This window comes from Bos taurus, chromosome 10, assembly GCF_002263795.3.
Source record: "Bos taurus isolate L1 Dominette 01449 registration number 42190680 breed Hereford chromosome 10, ARS-UCD2.0, whole genome shotgun sequence".
Taxonomy (NCBI): domain Eukaryota; kingdom Metazoa; phylum Chordata; class Mammalia; order Artiodactyla; family Bovidae; genus Bos; species Bos taurus.
In genome coordinates this window covers 53255124-53270508 of record NC_037337.1, presented here as the reverse complement: position 1 = coordinate 53270508, position 15385 = coordinate 53255124, and the positions used below count along the sequence as shown (strand labels likewise).

Here is a 15385-nt window from a genome sequence, read left to right as displayed (position 1 = left end):
TTAACACAATGTCCTCAGGTTATAGCATGTGTAAGGATTTCCTTTCTTTTAAAAACTGAATAATATTATATTGTATGTATATACCACATTTTGTTGAACTTGCTTCCACATTTTGGCTATTATAAATAATGCTCTTATGAGTTATGGGTGTACAAATATTTGAGAACCTGTTTTTAGGAACCAATTTACATTCACATTTTACTTTTGCTATATGATATTTTAAAAATCGTAACACATATAGAAAAAAGTCACAAATGGAAAGTATGATCTTTTTAAATAAAACTTCTCCTAAAGTTATATGCAATTTCATAAGTAGTTTTATATTAATGGAATTTATAGATCAGTAGTAGTCTTTGTCTTAGACTGAGTCTGATTGGAACCGTATCTAAAATGTTTGAAAAACAGATCACAGATAAATGGATACTGAAGAGATGGTAACAGTGTGTTTTCACATGGTATTCTTGTATTCTTTATTCTTGTATTCTTATATCAAGAATATTCTTTACATGAACTTGTAGAATCTTTTTTAAATCTAGAATTTTAATGAGAATTCTCCAAGAATGAACAGGACACTTTTTTTTTTCCTCCTACATGTAGTCTGTATGTTTTCAAAGCTTCTTTTTCATTTGAAATTGTGTCTGATGTGCTATTTGTAGTAGTACCCATCTTTTCTCTATACTGCTTTTGATGTAGGAAGTACAGAATCATAAAAACAATAAAGTAGGGTCCTATTACATGAATTAGTAATTAGTGTATTCCACTTTGGGTACTGACTTCCTTTCCTTCCTGTTGTCACCTAGTACTTAAATGACAGTTTTGTCCGTATGAGAGAGCCTTGGGGCTTGTGGCTAGTTACGGGAGAATTTGTAGTATTTAACTTACTTCAGACCACTTCTCACCTAAATCACAGAAGACATCAAGGATTTTTGTTTTTTTTTTTTTTTTTTTAAGAAAAAGAGGTTCTGAACTTAATAAAAAGCTGTCTTTGTAACATCTAGAGTTTCTCATGCAAGAATGAAGCAAAAAAAAGCCAAGCATTTGTATTTCACCATAGAAAGAAGGTCAGAAAGGATTGGGAAAGTGTCAAGGATAAGAAAGACTGTTCTCAAAACAGACAAGGGATAAATGGCTAGATTGAGAGATCTCCAACTCTTTCAGCTTTTTCTGGAGGTTGGTTGGAAGATGAAAATAATGGCACCAAAACTTCAGAAGTTCTATTAAGGAAAACAGTGAATTGTTCGGTTGTTCATGGTAACTTATCCTTCTCACATTGAGTTTTCCTTTGCACTTTCCCTGAGAATGGATCTACTCATTTAGGATCAGACTTTCGGGGAGATTTTGTTAGGATAAGTTGTCACATCATTTTAATATCATTAATGTTGATATGATATGGTTTGATATAGCTTGATTCAGTTTGATATCTTCTACTCAGTGCTTTGGTAGAAACCAGTTTATTGACTTGAACAATTGTTTAACTTGGTTCATTTTCTAACCTTTATTGACTTCATATTTTCATGGAGGCAGTACTAAACTTTGAAAGTGAGATTTCATCTACTCTTAGAATGGGTGCAGACACAGGTGGAGAGACCTAGATTATCCTTTGTTTGAAAGTGTCCAAAGACCTACATTGGATCTAAAATTCTGCAGTGTATATAGAGCTGTATGTGTGAGTGTGTATGTGCGTGCGTGCTTAGTCACTCAGTCGTGTCCAACTCTGCTACCTCATGGACAGTATAGCCCTCTAGGCTCCTCTGTCCATGGGATTCTCCAGGCAAGAACACTGAAGTGAATTGCCATTCCTATCTCCAGGAGATCTTCCCAACCCAGGGATTGAACTTGGGTCTCTTGCATTGCAGGCGGATTCTTTACCATTTGATCCACCAGGGAAGCTCTAGAGCATTGAATACAGCAGTGATAAAGATACTCCTAAATGACTTATTTCTGCAGATTTCTGAGACAGAGATTGATACACAGACAGTTCCAATCAAATGCAGATACCACTCACTGAATTGTAGTCTCTGCTGTACCAAACAAAACCCATCATAGTATCCTCTTGGATTTATGTTGTGTACTTTGTTCTCTCCTTAGGTATGGATGAAAGAGGAGGTACGACATCTTGGGGAACAAGTGGTCAACCAAGTCCTTCTTACGACTCATCTAGAGTAAGTTTGCTCATTAACCCTTGATTGAAACTATAAAGATAATTTGGCAGAATAAGTAAGTTCTTTCATATATGAATTCTATATCTTAAGAAAAGTGAAGATTATCTTATTTTATGGGAGTATATTAAAATACCCAGTACCTTCACAGTAGCTTTACTTCTTTCCATTAACTGTCACACTTGGGAGTTTATTTTGTCTCCTACAAAGAAAGAATTATTTTTGGTGTTATTCTATACCTTAACTACTTATAATACTTTTACTAAAGTTGGAAGAGCTTGGAATGCCTCACTAAGTAGTCTCCAAACATTATCATTTTTCTTCTTGTATTTATTTGCTTTGAGAGCTCTCAAAGTACCAATTTTAGACCAAATTAACATTCTACACAATGAAAGGGTAAAAGGTTAGAGCCTTTTCCAACAATTAAGATAAACCCCAAAAAAAATCCCCCAGAACTTCAAAAGATGAGACTGAGAGATTGAAAAGTAGACCAAAGAGTTGACAGTAAAATTAAGTGCTATGCTCCCAGATTCCGTAGTAAATTGCTGAGGTTAAGAGATACCTTTTCTGAAGAGTCATACTTTGAAAAATGATGAACTGTTCATTTCCCTCAGAATTAACCTAGAAAAAATAGACAAGCACAAAATTTATGGGTACTTAACTCCAGAAGTAGATTGATATAAATGGAAAATAACCTGAATAATGTGATTGGAATTCATAGACTCCATATGGGTTATACTGTTTTGCATTGAAAAATGCTAAATGAAAATACTTATTAAAGTATGTGGTTTTACTGTTTTATTTGGCTGTAAATGTTTAATTTATCTTAAATACTTTGTAGAAGAACTGGAATATCCCAAGTGGAATCCAAATAACTAGACAGAGAGAGAGAGACTATTGAACATGGGTTTTAGTGTTTCCTTTTCTGGAATCAGTGCTTCGAAAGCTGGGTTGTGGTGTAAACAGCACTGTTCTGGGTATCATAGGATCTACTACTGACTCTGCTTTGAACTTGCTGTTTAATCTTAGACATGGATAAACTGGCTGATGTCCCAATTTCCTTCCACCTCTAAAAGTTTTTTTTATTTTTTGAGTAATACTGTGAATTTGAAATATAAGTTCCCTATTTTGATTTTGAAGTAGGAATTTTATATATGGGAGGACACAGTACTACTTGTTAATTAATATTGGATTATTTTCTTTCTAAGCCTTGAGTTGCTGTGTGATAACATGTTATTTCTTAATATGCATTAAATGGTGCCTTTGTACCTTACTTCACTTTCAAGCTTTCTGCTGCTGCTGCTAAGTCATGTCAGTCATGTCCGACTCTGTGCGACCCCATAGATGGCAGCCCACCAGGCTCCCGTCCCTGGGATTCTCCAGGCAGGAACACTGGAGTGGGTTGCCATTTCCTTCTCCAATGCATGAAAGTGAAAAGTGAAAGTGAAGTCATTCAGTCGTGTCCGACTCTTAGTGACCCCATGGACTGCAGCCTTCCAGGCTCCTCTGCCCATGGGATTTTCCAGGCAAGAGTACTGGAGTGGGTCACCAGAGTACAAATAGAATTCTAAGAGAAGAGACCTTAATAATATATCCAAACATTTATGTATTTTATCCTCCTGAAATTAAGTTTTCCTTTAGAGATGTACTTCAAAGCAAATCTTGCTTTTCTTTTTGCTGTTTGATCTGTAGGTCAAATTGAAATGCTGTTTTTTACTCTTAATTTTTTTCCAATGTATGTTATGTACAGTGAAAAGTTACATTGATTTTTATAGTAGTTTTCTATTATAAAAATCCACATTAATCTCAAGATACCCTGTAGAACCACACATACACACATATTACACACACATTTTTTTTTCCCTACTGATCTGCTGAGTGATCAGATAAAGCAGGGATTTACTACCCTTCTTTCTTTTTGTTCCTGGTAAAATCTACTCTTCCAGTAACTTTCTTCTATTTATCCTAGTCATGATTCTGAGTTAGTCAAGATGTTGAATTTTATTTATAATTTCAAAACATTTATCTATCTCCTGAACTCTTCTCACCAAGGAGAGTGACATTTATGGTTATCTTTGCAACTGCCTTCAACACTCCTTTTTAAGAGTATTTTCAACTTTTTGAGTTTTACTATTAAATGTTTTCCACCATCTTGACCATGTTTTTATTAATCATAAGTATAGATGAATATAAGTTTGTTAATAGAAATTTCAGTTGAACAAAATACTTAATTCTTCAGAATATTTTAATAGGTTGAGTTTTTACTTTTCTATTTTTTTTTAAATTTTATTTTATTTTTAAACTTTACAATATTGTATTAGTTTTGCCAAATATCGAAATGAATCAATAGGTTGACTTTTTAAAATTTAGAAATACATAATGACTTTGGCTAAAAGCTAGTTTTGACACATTGTAAGTAAAATTAGCAAGTCAGTTTAAACTTTTGTGAAATATTAGGTACCTTTGTAGAAATTATATAAATGAGATTTTTTAGACTTTACCAAATTGTATAAGTAACACATTTCCTTCATAAAAAGTTGCATCGTTTAAATAAACAATTTGATTTTACATTACTGATGGAAAAAAATTTTAATTTTACTTTTTGTGATAAATTGTGATAAAAAGGTTTGTAAAAATGGCAGAATGAGTAGTTTGGTGGAGTTGTGAAGCATATGCTTTTAATTTAGATGGATTCAACTGTCTGAGTTGCTGTTTTCCTCCCTCTCCCACTATGAAAACTATAAGGAAGAAACAATTTTTTGCAGTACTGTAAAACAGCATTTGGCACCTGAAAGCTATTAATACTGTATTACTATGGAGAAGGAAATGGCAACCCACTCTAGTATTCTTGCCTGGAGAACCCCAGGGACGGGGGAGCCTGGTGGGCTGCCGTCTATAGGATCGCACAGAGTCGGATACGACTGAAGTAACTTAGCAGCACTATGCATTTTAGGCTACAAGATTGGCTATGCAAAATTTCATGAAGGTTGAGCTCAATATTTATTTAACAACTTTCCTAAGGAGAATTTTTGCTGTTTATACTTTTTGCCTAATAGGTCTTGACTTTAATTCTAATGAAGATACCATTCTGCTCCAGTAAACTTGATGCATGAGTTCCACTGGCATTGTATGGTTAAGAGGCCACAAGCTTCTTATCCTGTGTTAGCCTTATGCCTGTTCTTTCAGAAGTAAGAAAGGTCACTGCAGTAAAGCTCTTTCTGGTGTGTCTGCCCTGTTTTTTGCCAAATCCACCAGAAAAGTAGCCTCATAGGGTACAAGTGATTGGTTGAGTTTCTGGTTATCAAAACTACCCACTGCACATCATTCACTGCAGAGTTTTTGTTAAGCAGACACAGAAATAAACACCATGCCTAATAATGGTTATGGAGGAAATGGTAGACATTTCTTAGGAAATGTGAAGATGGGACAGAACATGTTTGAGACATTTGAAGGGAAGTAACACAATATTTGTGGTATCTCTCTCAGCCTCCTCTGTCTTTATTAGAGTTCTGGTTTCTACACTGTTGACCTACTCCCCACCTGTGCAGAACAAAAACATGCACGTGAACAGATAAAAGCATGAAGATGATTGAATAGCACTTCTAGTTTCAAAAATTTGTGAAGGTGTGATTGAATTTAAAGCACCAGAGACTGAAAGGAGTGATTAATCTCAGTTCATGGGCAGAGGTATAATGAATGAGTTTGTCCGTTCCCTCCCTTATTTTTTATCCTTTCCTGCAAATGAATGTTTTCTATATTTGATATTTCTAACCAGGTATAAAGGCCAGAGAATATTATGATTTTTCTTACTTTCTACAGTGTTAATGATTTATTCTAGTTTCAGATTTTTCCCCTCTTCTTTGAAGGCAATGATTAAGAGCACATACTCAGGAGCCAGACTGCCTGGGTATGAGTCCCAGCTCTGCCACTTACTGAATGTGTGATTCTGGGCCAGTTACTTAAATTCACTGTACCTCAGTTTACTCATCTGTGAAAGGGGAATAATAATAATTACTCTATAAGGTAATTGTTGTGAGAATTAAAAGAGATACACATACAACAAGAGGTGCTTAGATCAGTAGAGTGCTTAGATCAGTGTCTGGTACATAGTGAGTGTTCTATAAGTGTTGACTCTTAATTATATATATCAAAATTTATCAACTAGATCTATTTGTAACAAACATTTAAATGAATGAATACATTTGCAGATATGCTGTATTGTAAGTGTAATGAATTGTTTTCTGATTTGACAATAAGAATTGTTTTCTGATTCAGTCATGCCTAATTACTTTTACTTCCTTTAGATTTGTAAAGGATTTAAAATTGATTTCCTTTCCCTTTCAATTTCTTTCTTGAGAAAGCAGAAATCTTCTGTCAAGCTTTGATAGAAAAGTTTGTCTTTCTAATACTTTATACATAATGAATGCTCTCTATGTTTCCTGAACATAATCAGATTAAAGAAGAATCATTAGATATACTAATGATTGTGTTTGAAGATCTTCCCCCTTGGAGGGGGAAGAACCAAAATTGATCTAAGCTTGAAGTACAGGGTTGTATTAATTAATGGTAATAGACTTTTCTTCTGTGCTTATTAATTATTGCTCTAATTGATGACACTACTTAGTGAAGTATTTTATTTAAGATCACAGCCTCTAAAGAGTTGTACTCCATGACTCTGGGCAAATTACATAACCTCTTTGTGGTTCAGGTCTTTAATGTCTGTAATTATGGTAATCTTACACATACTTTGTAGGATTTTGGAAGAGATGGAATGCAATAATAGCTATGAAGTACTTCATTTATTGATAGAATAAATGAAAGCTACTATTATTATCAGCATTATTATTTTCTCAAGGTATCTAATATTTCATTATGTGTTTTTGTGCTTATATTTCCTCATGTACAAATTCTGTTTCAAAATGTTTGATCATTTTAATTTATGGAAATTCCAAAGGACCATGTCATCTTGGTTTTCCTGCCATCTTAAGCTCTGCTACCCAACCTAGACTGAGCTCAGAATGCTATTGTACCATTGGAGTTTATATCCTGTCTAGGGGTTATGAGAGGGCTCATAAGAAAAAGAAGTCTTTTGCTGATACTCTTTCCTAAGATATAGAGTTTGCATTCCTCAATTTAAAAGGTATGAGTTCACTGATAGGTCACTACTAATAGAAGTTATATTTATAGGTACCATCAATGACCAAGAGCTGGCTGTTTAATCATGAGTATTTTCAAATTACATATAATCCATCATGGTGGTTGTTTTGGAAAAGAAACACCATTCAACTGAGTAGAGTTTGTGTGCTTATTTTTTTCTAATTGCTAAATTTCTACCATGGTGTTACTTTCTCTTTATAATGTGGTTTGCAGAATGAAATAGTTGTGTGTGTTGCTCTTTTTTTCCCTCCCCATTTTGCAATATCAATATAGAATTTTCAAAACTGGAAAGTGTGTTCGTTATCTATATCCAGTCTTTTTATTTCCTAAATGAGGAAACTAACAGAATTTGAGATTTGGCTAGGTTGAGATGTGTGCTGCTGATACAAAATACACACGAGATTTGGCTAGAAACATTGCCTAGTTAATGATAGATCCTGGCCTAGAACTCACATATTCTAAATTCTATGCTAGTGTTTTTGACCCCCTTAGTATTCCCAGCTCAAAGAATTTTCTAAAATTTTCGGCCGTATAATAAAAGAATGGGAGAAGAGAGAGGGCAAAGGTGAAAAAAGAAGAGCATCTGCAAGTGATATCTCTAAAGAAGACATTGGACATGATTTGCTTTAAAAAAAAGAATTGCCTAGCAAGTATAGTGTTTTGTAAGACAGAATAGTGTAGAATTTAAGAGCTTGATGTCTGTGCTCTGTTTCTGGCACTCCTGTTTGTTAGCTATATGACTCTAATCATGTTACTTCTCTTTGCCTCGAACCAGTTTTTCTTTTTTTCATTGGTAGGGGGGATGGGGTGGGGTGGATACTAATAATAACTACCTTACTGCAGTTCCGGACTTAGACCTATTAGTGGAGAAGGGGAAAACCAGTTATGTGGTGATGAGTTGGCTTTAAAATACTTAGTTTAGCTAAGCTGCTGTATATGACTCAGCGCAAAATAATGTCAGGAACTTTCTGTTGAAGGATAAATAGTTGGTATGTTTTGAGGTCTTTCATTGTAATACATATTGTGGCTTGTGCTACCTGTTGCTGTGAAGGGATATGAGGGTTCAGTTTATTTAAAAAGCACCATCAGTGGTCATTTCTCAGATCACTTGTTAGGAAAATACATGGATGGCAGCTTGACTGACCAGATCAGGTATTAATAGAAAATGAAAATATTAGGGTACAAAGATTCAGAGGTTGTTCTAGATTTCTGAGCATCATACACAAATCCATCGATTGGGTACTTGGGTTAAGGGAAGCAAAAATAACTAAAAATTCAACTAGAATAAACACAGAGCTTTCAGATTCTATGGACACTAAAGTGAGTCCATAAGGTTATCTGTATTCGTTTAATGTTACTTCTCTAACGACTTCTGAACTGTGCTAGATGTGGCTAAAGGGATCTTAATTTTCCTTAGTGCTCTCTCCATTGTTAGCAGGTATTCAATCTCTGTTTCTTCATATATATGGAATAGCTTGACTAAGAGCCACTCTAAAGTTCGATGGGTAGCAAGTTAGAGGCCCCTCATATGCTGTCTGTCCAAAAAAAAAAAAAAAAAACAGACCAAAAAATAGAGGTAATTCTGACCCCAGAAAGGGTTATACTGGGTGAAGTTTTGAGAGCACTTGGTGTGTAGTTAATTTACATTTGACAGTAGAGGCCTTGGGAATATCTAGGAGTAGAGAGAACATGTTTTCTTCTCCCACTAGAGCACAGTGGCATGAGAGTTACGCTTGTAAATAAGGATGACAGTGTTGTCTGCCTGCTTTTTTGGAATTTGCATTTACTTTGGTTCCCTAGTTTTACCATGCTGAGATTAGTGGATGCACTGCTTTTTTTTAATGTCCTAAGTGAATGGATGTGTATCTTAGAGTTCAGGAAATATGATTAGTTATACAAGTAATATTTATTTTAAGTAAACTGTAGAACTTTAACTCTTTAAGGCCACAGTGAGAAGCTTTAATTAGGCAATGAATAACTAATTACCAAGGTAATTTCATTGATTACCATGAGATACAGGAGAGGGAGAAATTACTTTGGGTGGTCAGGAAAGACTTATTAGAATAGGAAATGTTTGAATAGAATACTGTAGGAGAAACAGTACTTGTGCAAATAAGGTGGAAAGGAAGACAACTTTTTGGAAATATAGAATGATGACACCACAAGTTACAGAGGCACCAAAATCACAAATGCAATAAATACCAAATAACCCCTTGCTTTGTAGGTGATTAGTATGATAAGGCAGATAACCTTTCTGTAGAAGAAATAAAGTCTATCCTTTGGGGAATAGAGAGCCAATTAAATATAGACTTTGACATGGGAAATGGCAGAAAGGGTTTTATGAAGATCAATACATTGGGTATGAAGGATGGATTCAGAGTGAAAAAGTGACAAGAGATTGGATGATCTGATTCGATGTTACTACACAGGCTCACTTGTAATGAAATAAGACTTATGTCGAGATAATAGGATTAAGATCACAAAATAATTGAAAGAGAAGAGATGTCACAAAGGAAAAGGAAACTGGCACAGTTAGTGACTGAGAAAGATACAAAATCATGTAGACTCACTCCCCCCCAGAGAACGATGACTCCTGAATTAAACTCCATGTGTTTTATTTAGGTTTTGACAAGTTAGCTGTGGTTGTGTTATACCACTACTAGATTGTTTGATTTTGATAAATAGCTTCCCTTATAAATGGGAAAACCTAGTTGTGTAAATAAAAAAATACTTTTTTCTCATTGTCCCCCATTTGTCAGTATTGATGGGTAATGAAGTTTTCTCCCTTAGAACACATATTTTTTCTAGATTGTTTTCTGTTTGCAATTGTTTTTATTTTTGAACGGGAAAATGATATAGGTTTTATAGCTACTATGAGATCAAATGCAATAATTAGAAAGGACACACAAATTTTGAAATAGTATTTTATGCCTCTTGATCTCAGGTACAAAACACGAGATGAAGCAGTTAAATAGCAAAGCAAGACAGGAGGGACAGAGAATTAAAGTAAGTGTTTTCTATATATTGCCTCTATGTTCCCATTAATTTGTTTTGTTATGTAACTGCTCCTTCTGAATGTTCTGAACATGAAGAAAACTATGGGTGAGAAAAAGGTGTGTCTTAAAGTTAGGTTCAGATAAACCCATGAGAGAAAGTTTTGTTTGTTACTTGTGGTCTTATTCAAAACAATACCTCCCTGTAAATTATAATCTTAATGTTTTTGGTTAAGGAAAAAAATTGAATTGAGATGAGACACACTCCTTTAAATTTCTTGCTAGTGGATATTTAAAGTGAAAGAAATTACATAGCTATCAGATTGTCTACTTTTCCATTTTTAAGCTAGTCAGACCTTCTGTTTTTTCAGTTTAGCTATTCTTCCAGGAACAGTGTCTGTTGAGATGTTCTACCATAGATCTTGTGGGCTAGCAGGTCAGTTTTTCACCTCATTGTGAGTTTCATTTAATTTTGTTTGTCTATGAAATAACATCTTTATCAGGATTGATCTTTACAATTCTCTCTCTTTTTTTATCCCAGTGTTATCTTTAAAGTTAACAAATGGGAGTCAAAGCAAGTTAATCTTTGAATCTCTTCTTTGTCCCTTTTTGTAATTTTTTAGACAGATTTTTACTTATTTTCTGTAAATTTAGATGTTTCTTATTCATGAAAAAATAATGGAGGGTAGATTCTGGCAGGATACATCTTTAGGTGTGCTTAGCCTGTTTTAATTAATAACAATATTTACAATACCATTTGCCACTGTATGGTTTAAAACCTTTCACATATTACCTTTTGTAAGCTTCATACCAGCTCATCAAGAAACCATTGGAAAAGTCATCATTTTAGAAGTGAAGAAACGGGGGGTCAGAGAAGGTAGATAGCTAACCAAATATTAAGCACCCAAGACTAGTAACCAGGCAGTATGATTTTAAATTACTGTCCCTTTGGACCATATCACACTGGCTATAGTTTAAAAGAGACCCCAAAGTGAAAAGTGAAAGCCACTCAGACATGTCCAACTCTTTGCGAACCATGGATTGTATGGCCTGCAAGGTTCCTCTGTCCACGGAATTCTCCAGGCAAGAATACTGGAGTGGGTAGCCATTCCCTTCAACAGGGGATCTTCCTGACCCAGGGATCAAACCTGAGTCTCCTGCATTGCAGGCAGATTCTTTACTATCTGAACCACCAGGGAGACCGCAAAATAGTTGTTATTACTATTTATCTAGGAGTTGGACACTGAGTAGATGCTATAAGATGATGGTTACTATCATTATTTATTGAATCTTACTCACATTTTAGACATAAAAAATATAAGCTATGGAATAAGTCAGATAAGTTTGTTTCCTGGTATCACCACTGTATTTGACCTTGGAAAAGATAAGATAACTTAATTTCTGAGCCTCAGATTTCTCATCTGAAGTGAGATTTGTAGAATAAGAAGTGTGTGAGAATTAAAAGAATAACATATTCAGCACATATCTGTAATTTATTAAAAAGTCTATAAGTGTTCCTCTTTTTACATTCAGTCTCATAGAAGGTAACCCCCAGAATTTTGTAAGTCTTAAGTACTCCTTAGAGAGACAGCTGTTGTGAATTCCTGGAGTATGTCCTGAACAAAATGCTGGACCTGTTGCAGTTTTTAAATGCCCACCAAGAGGTCCTGTAAGTCACATGAAGGTAATTATGTTTAAAAAGTTGAAACTATTGGAGAAGTTCATAGCAGATAAACAGATCTTGGGATTTGGAGATTATTAGGAGAAATAAAATTGGGCAACCCAGATTCTTATGAACATAGATTCTTATTAGTCTATATTCTTAAAGACAGAATTCTAACAGAAGAGGCTTCAGATAATTCCTCAAATCTGTTTGAAAGGTATCTACTTCACAAGATAGTGATAAGACTTCAGTGAGCTTATGTATGTCACAGGCTTCAGTTCAGTTACGTCCGACTCTTCATGACCCCATAACTGCAGCACGCCAGGCTTCCCTGTCCATCACCAACTCCGGGAGCTTGCTCAAACTCATGTCCATTGAGTCGGTGATACCATCCAACCATCTCATCCTCTGTTGGCCCCTTTTCTTCCTGCCTTCAATCTTTCCCAGAATCAGGGTCTTCTCAAATAAGTTGGCTCTTCATGTCAGGTGGCCAAAGTACTGGAGCTTCAGCTTCAGCATCAGTCCTTCCAATGAATATTCAGACTGATTTCCTTTAGGATTGACTGGTTGGCTCTCCTTGCAGTCCAGTGGACTCTCGAGAGTCTTCTCCAACACTATAGTTCAAAAGCATCAATTCTTCGGTGCTCAGCTTTCTTTATAGTCCAACTCTCACATCCATGCATGGCTACTAGAAAAACCATAGCTTTGAGTAGATGGACTTTTGTCGGCAGAGTAATGTCTCTGGTTTTTAATATACTGTCTAGGTTGGTCATAGCTTTTCTTCCAAGAGCAAGTGTTTTTTAATTTCATGGCTGCAGTCACCATCTGCAGAGATTTTGAAGCCCAAGAAAATAAAGTCTGTCACTGTTTCCATTGTTTCCCCATCTATTTGCCATGAAGTGATGGGACCGGATGCCATGATCTTGGTTTTTTTAATGTTCAGTTTTAAGCCAGCTTTTTCCCTCTCCTCTTTGACTTTCATCAACAGGCTCTTCAGTTCCTCTTCGCTTTCTGCCATAAGGGTGTTGTCATCTGCATATCTGAGGTTATTGATATTTCTCCCAGCAGTCTTGATTCCAGCTTGTGCTTCATCCAGTCTGGCATTTCACATGATGTTCTCTGAATATAAGTTAAATAAGCAGGGTGACAATATACAGCCTTGACGTACTCCTTTCCCGATTTGGAACCAGTCTGTTGTTCCATGTCCAGTTCAAACTATACACAGATTTCTCAGAAAGCAGGATAAGGTGGTCTGGTATTCCCATCTCTAAGAATTTTCCAGAGTTTGTTGTGATCTACACAGTCAAAGGCTTTGGTGTAGTCAATAAAGCAGAAGTAGATGTTTTTCTGGAACTGTCTTGCTTTTTTGATGATTCAACAGATGTTGGCAATTTGATCTCTGGTTCCTCTGCCTTTTCTAAATCCAGTTTGAACGTCTGGAAGTTTTTGGTTCATGTTCTGTTGAAACTTCGCTTGGAGAATTTTGAGCATTACTTTGCTAGTGTGTGAGATGAGTGTAATTGTGCAGTTGTTTGAGCATTCTTTGGCATTGCCTTTCTTTGAGATTGGGATTAAAACTGACCTTTTCCATCCGTATGGCCATCTGCTGAGTTTTCCAAATTTGCTGGCATATTGAGTGCAGCACTTTAACAGCATCATCTTTTAAGACTTGAAATAGTTCAGCTGGAATTCCATCATCTCTACTAGCTTTGTTCGTAGTAATGCTACCTAAGGCCCATTTGTCTTTGGAATCCAGAAAAGTCAAAGGTTTAGCATGATCAGGTAATATCAGTTCCTCCTGTGATATATTTTTGTTGTACACTCTAACATTTTTATTTTGAGAATAACAAGCTTGGACTATTATCCTGTGACATATTGAATAGACACTTAATCCTTTTTGCTGTCAAGTGAAGTAATTATTTCATGTGGTTTTATGTCATAAGCAATCTGTAGCATTTTGCATGGAGCAGTTCATATTCTTGGTGTTTAGTTTAGGAAATTATTTAGTGATTAACCAGTGGAGCATCAGCTGTCCTGAACCAAATGTCTTCTCCACATTGGTGACACTATGAAATTTCATTGTTTATTTTTCTGAGTCCTTACTCTGTAAAAATTTTCTTGAATTTTTTTCCCCCTAACAACCCTACCTTGCTCTTGTAGATAACACTTTTCCTCAGTGTCTTTCTTCCCAGTTTGGAATTTTGTAGTCTTCTCTTGGGTGTCCAAATTTTAGTTTGTGGGCTGTTCACATTTTTTCTTCCACTTTTTTTCATTTATGAAAGATTTACTGAGATTTCACTGGCATTAGTTGGAAAACAAAAATGCTCAGTCCATGTTTCTTGGGTAAAAGGAGCGTTCACTCTCACATGAAAGCAGAGAATGATAGAAGTTATATCATGAAGGCCCAGGGAGAGTAGAAGCACAAAAATAGAAGCAATACTTGGTTATAAAACCTCCAAAACATATCAAGTGACAAAGATGGTTTGTAATACAAGAATAGAGATCTTCAGTCTAGAGACTTCTCCCATTTGATGAGTAAGCTTGGTCAAATGAGTTACTTATTCTGGACTTAATTCCTAACATGTAAAACAGAAATTTTTTAACAAGATCAGAGTTTCTCAAACTCGGCTTAGGTTATTAATAAACAGTATGTAAATACAGAGCTCCATGATCCAATATATTTATATATTATTGAGTTAAAATAAAATTAGACAGATGTCCTTGTTGGTATTAAGTGTCTCAGAATTTATTATAAATATAAATCTTTAAGAAAGGGATAGAATATAGTACTTCTCTCTTTTTTTTTTTTCCTACTGTCAAATCCTATTACCTATGAATTGTTTGATAGTACCAGTCTCAATAAATAGTAAATTTGACAACATATATACTTATTTTTGTTGGTAGTGTTCAATGAAAAGATTGTCCTTTTCCCCCATTGAATTCACCTGTTATCTCTGTTGAAAATCAATTAACCATGTACGGGAGGATCAATTTCCAGACACTGTTCCATTGATTTTTTTTTAACCTTTGAATCAATACTATATTATCTTGATTACTGTACCTTTAAAATACAGATTAATATCAAGTAGTATAAGTCATGCAGTCTTATTCTGTTTCAAAGTTGTTTTTCCTATTTTAGATACATTGCATAGACAATGAAAAGTTTGAAATCAGCATATCAGTTTCTACAAAAATCTTCTGGGATTTTTGGTAGGATTGCAAGGACTCACATCAGTTTAAGGGGAATTGATAGTTTAACAATGTGGAATCTTCTGATCAGTGACTATTGGTATAACTCTCTTACTCTAATTTCTTTCAGTAATGTTTATAGTTTTCAATGAACACATATTGCACATTTTTCATTTAGTTAATTACTAAATAAATATTTTGATGTTATAAGTTTCAATTTCTAG

General features: G+C 34.9%; 1 protein-coding gene across 8 annotated transcripts in view; it reads left to right on the top strand.

Annotated features, from left to right (window-relative positions):
• The window catches only part of TCF12 (transcription factor 12), a 393332-nt gene that overhangs the window by 146177 nt on the left and 231770 nt on the right, over positions 1–15385 (top strand). For 7 of the 8 annotated variants that reach the window (NM_001077885.1, XM_059890304.1, XM_059890303.1 and 4 more), the window contains 1 exon segment: positions 2089–2162. In NM_001077885.1, the coding sequence (NP_001071353.1) occupies positions 2089–2162 (74 nt within the window). 8 annotated transcript variants of the gene reach the window in all.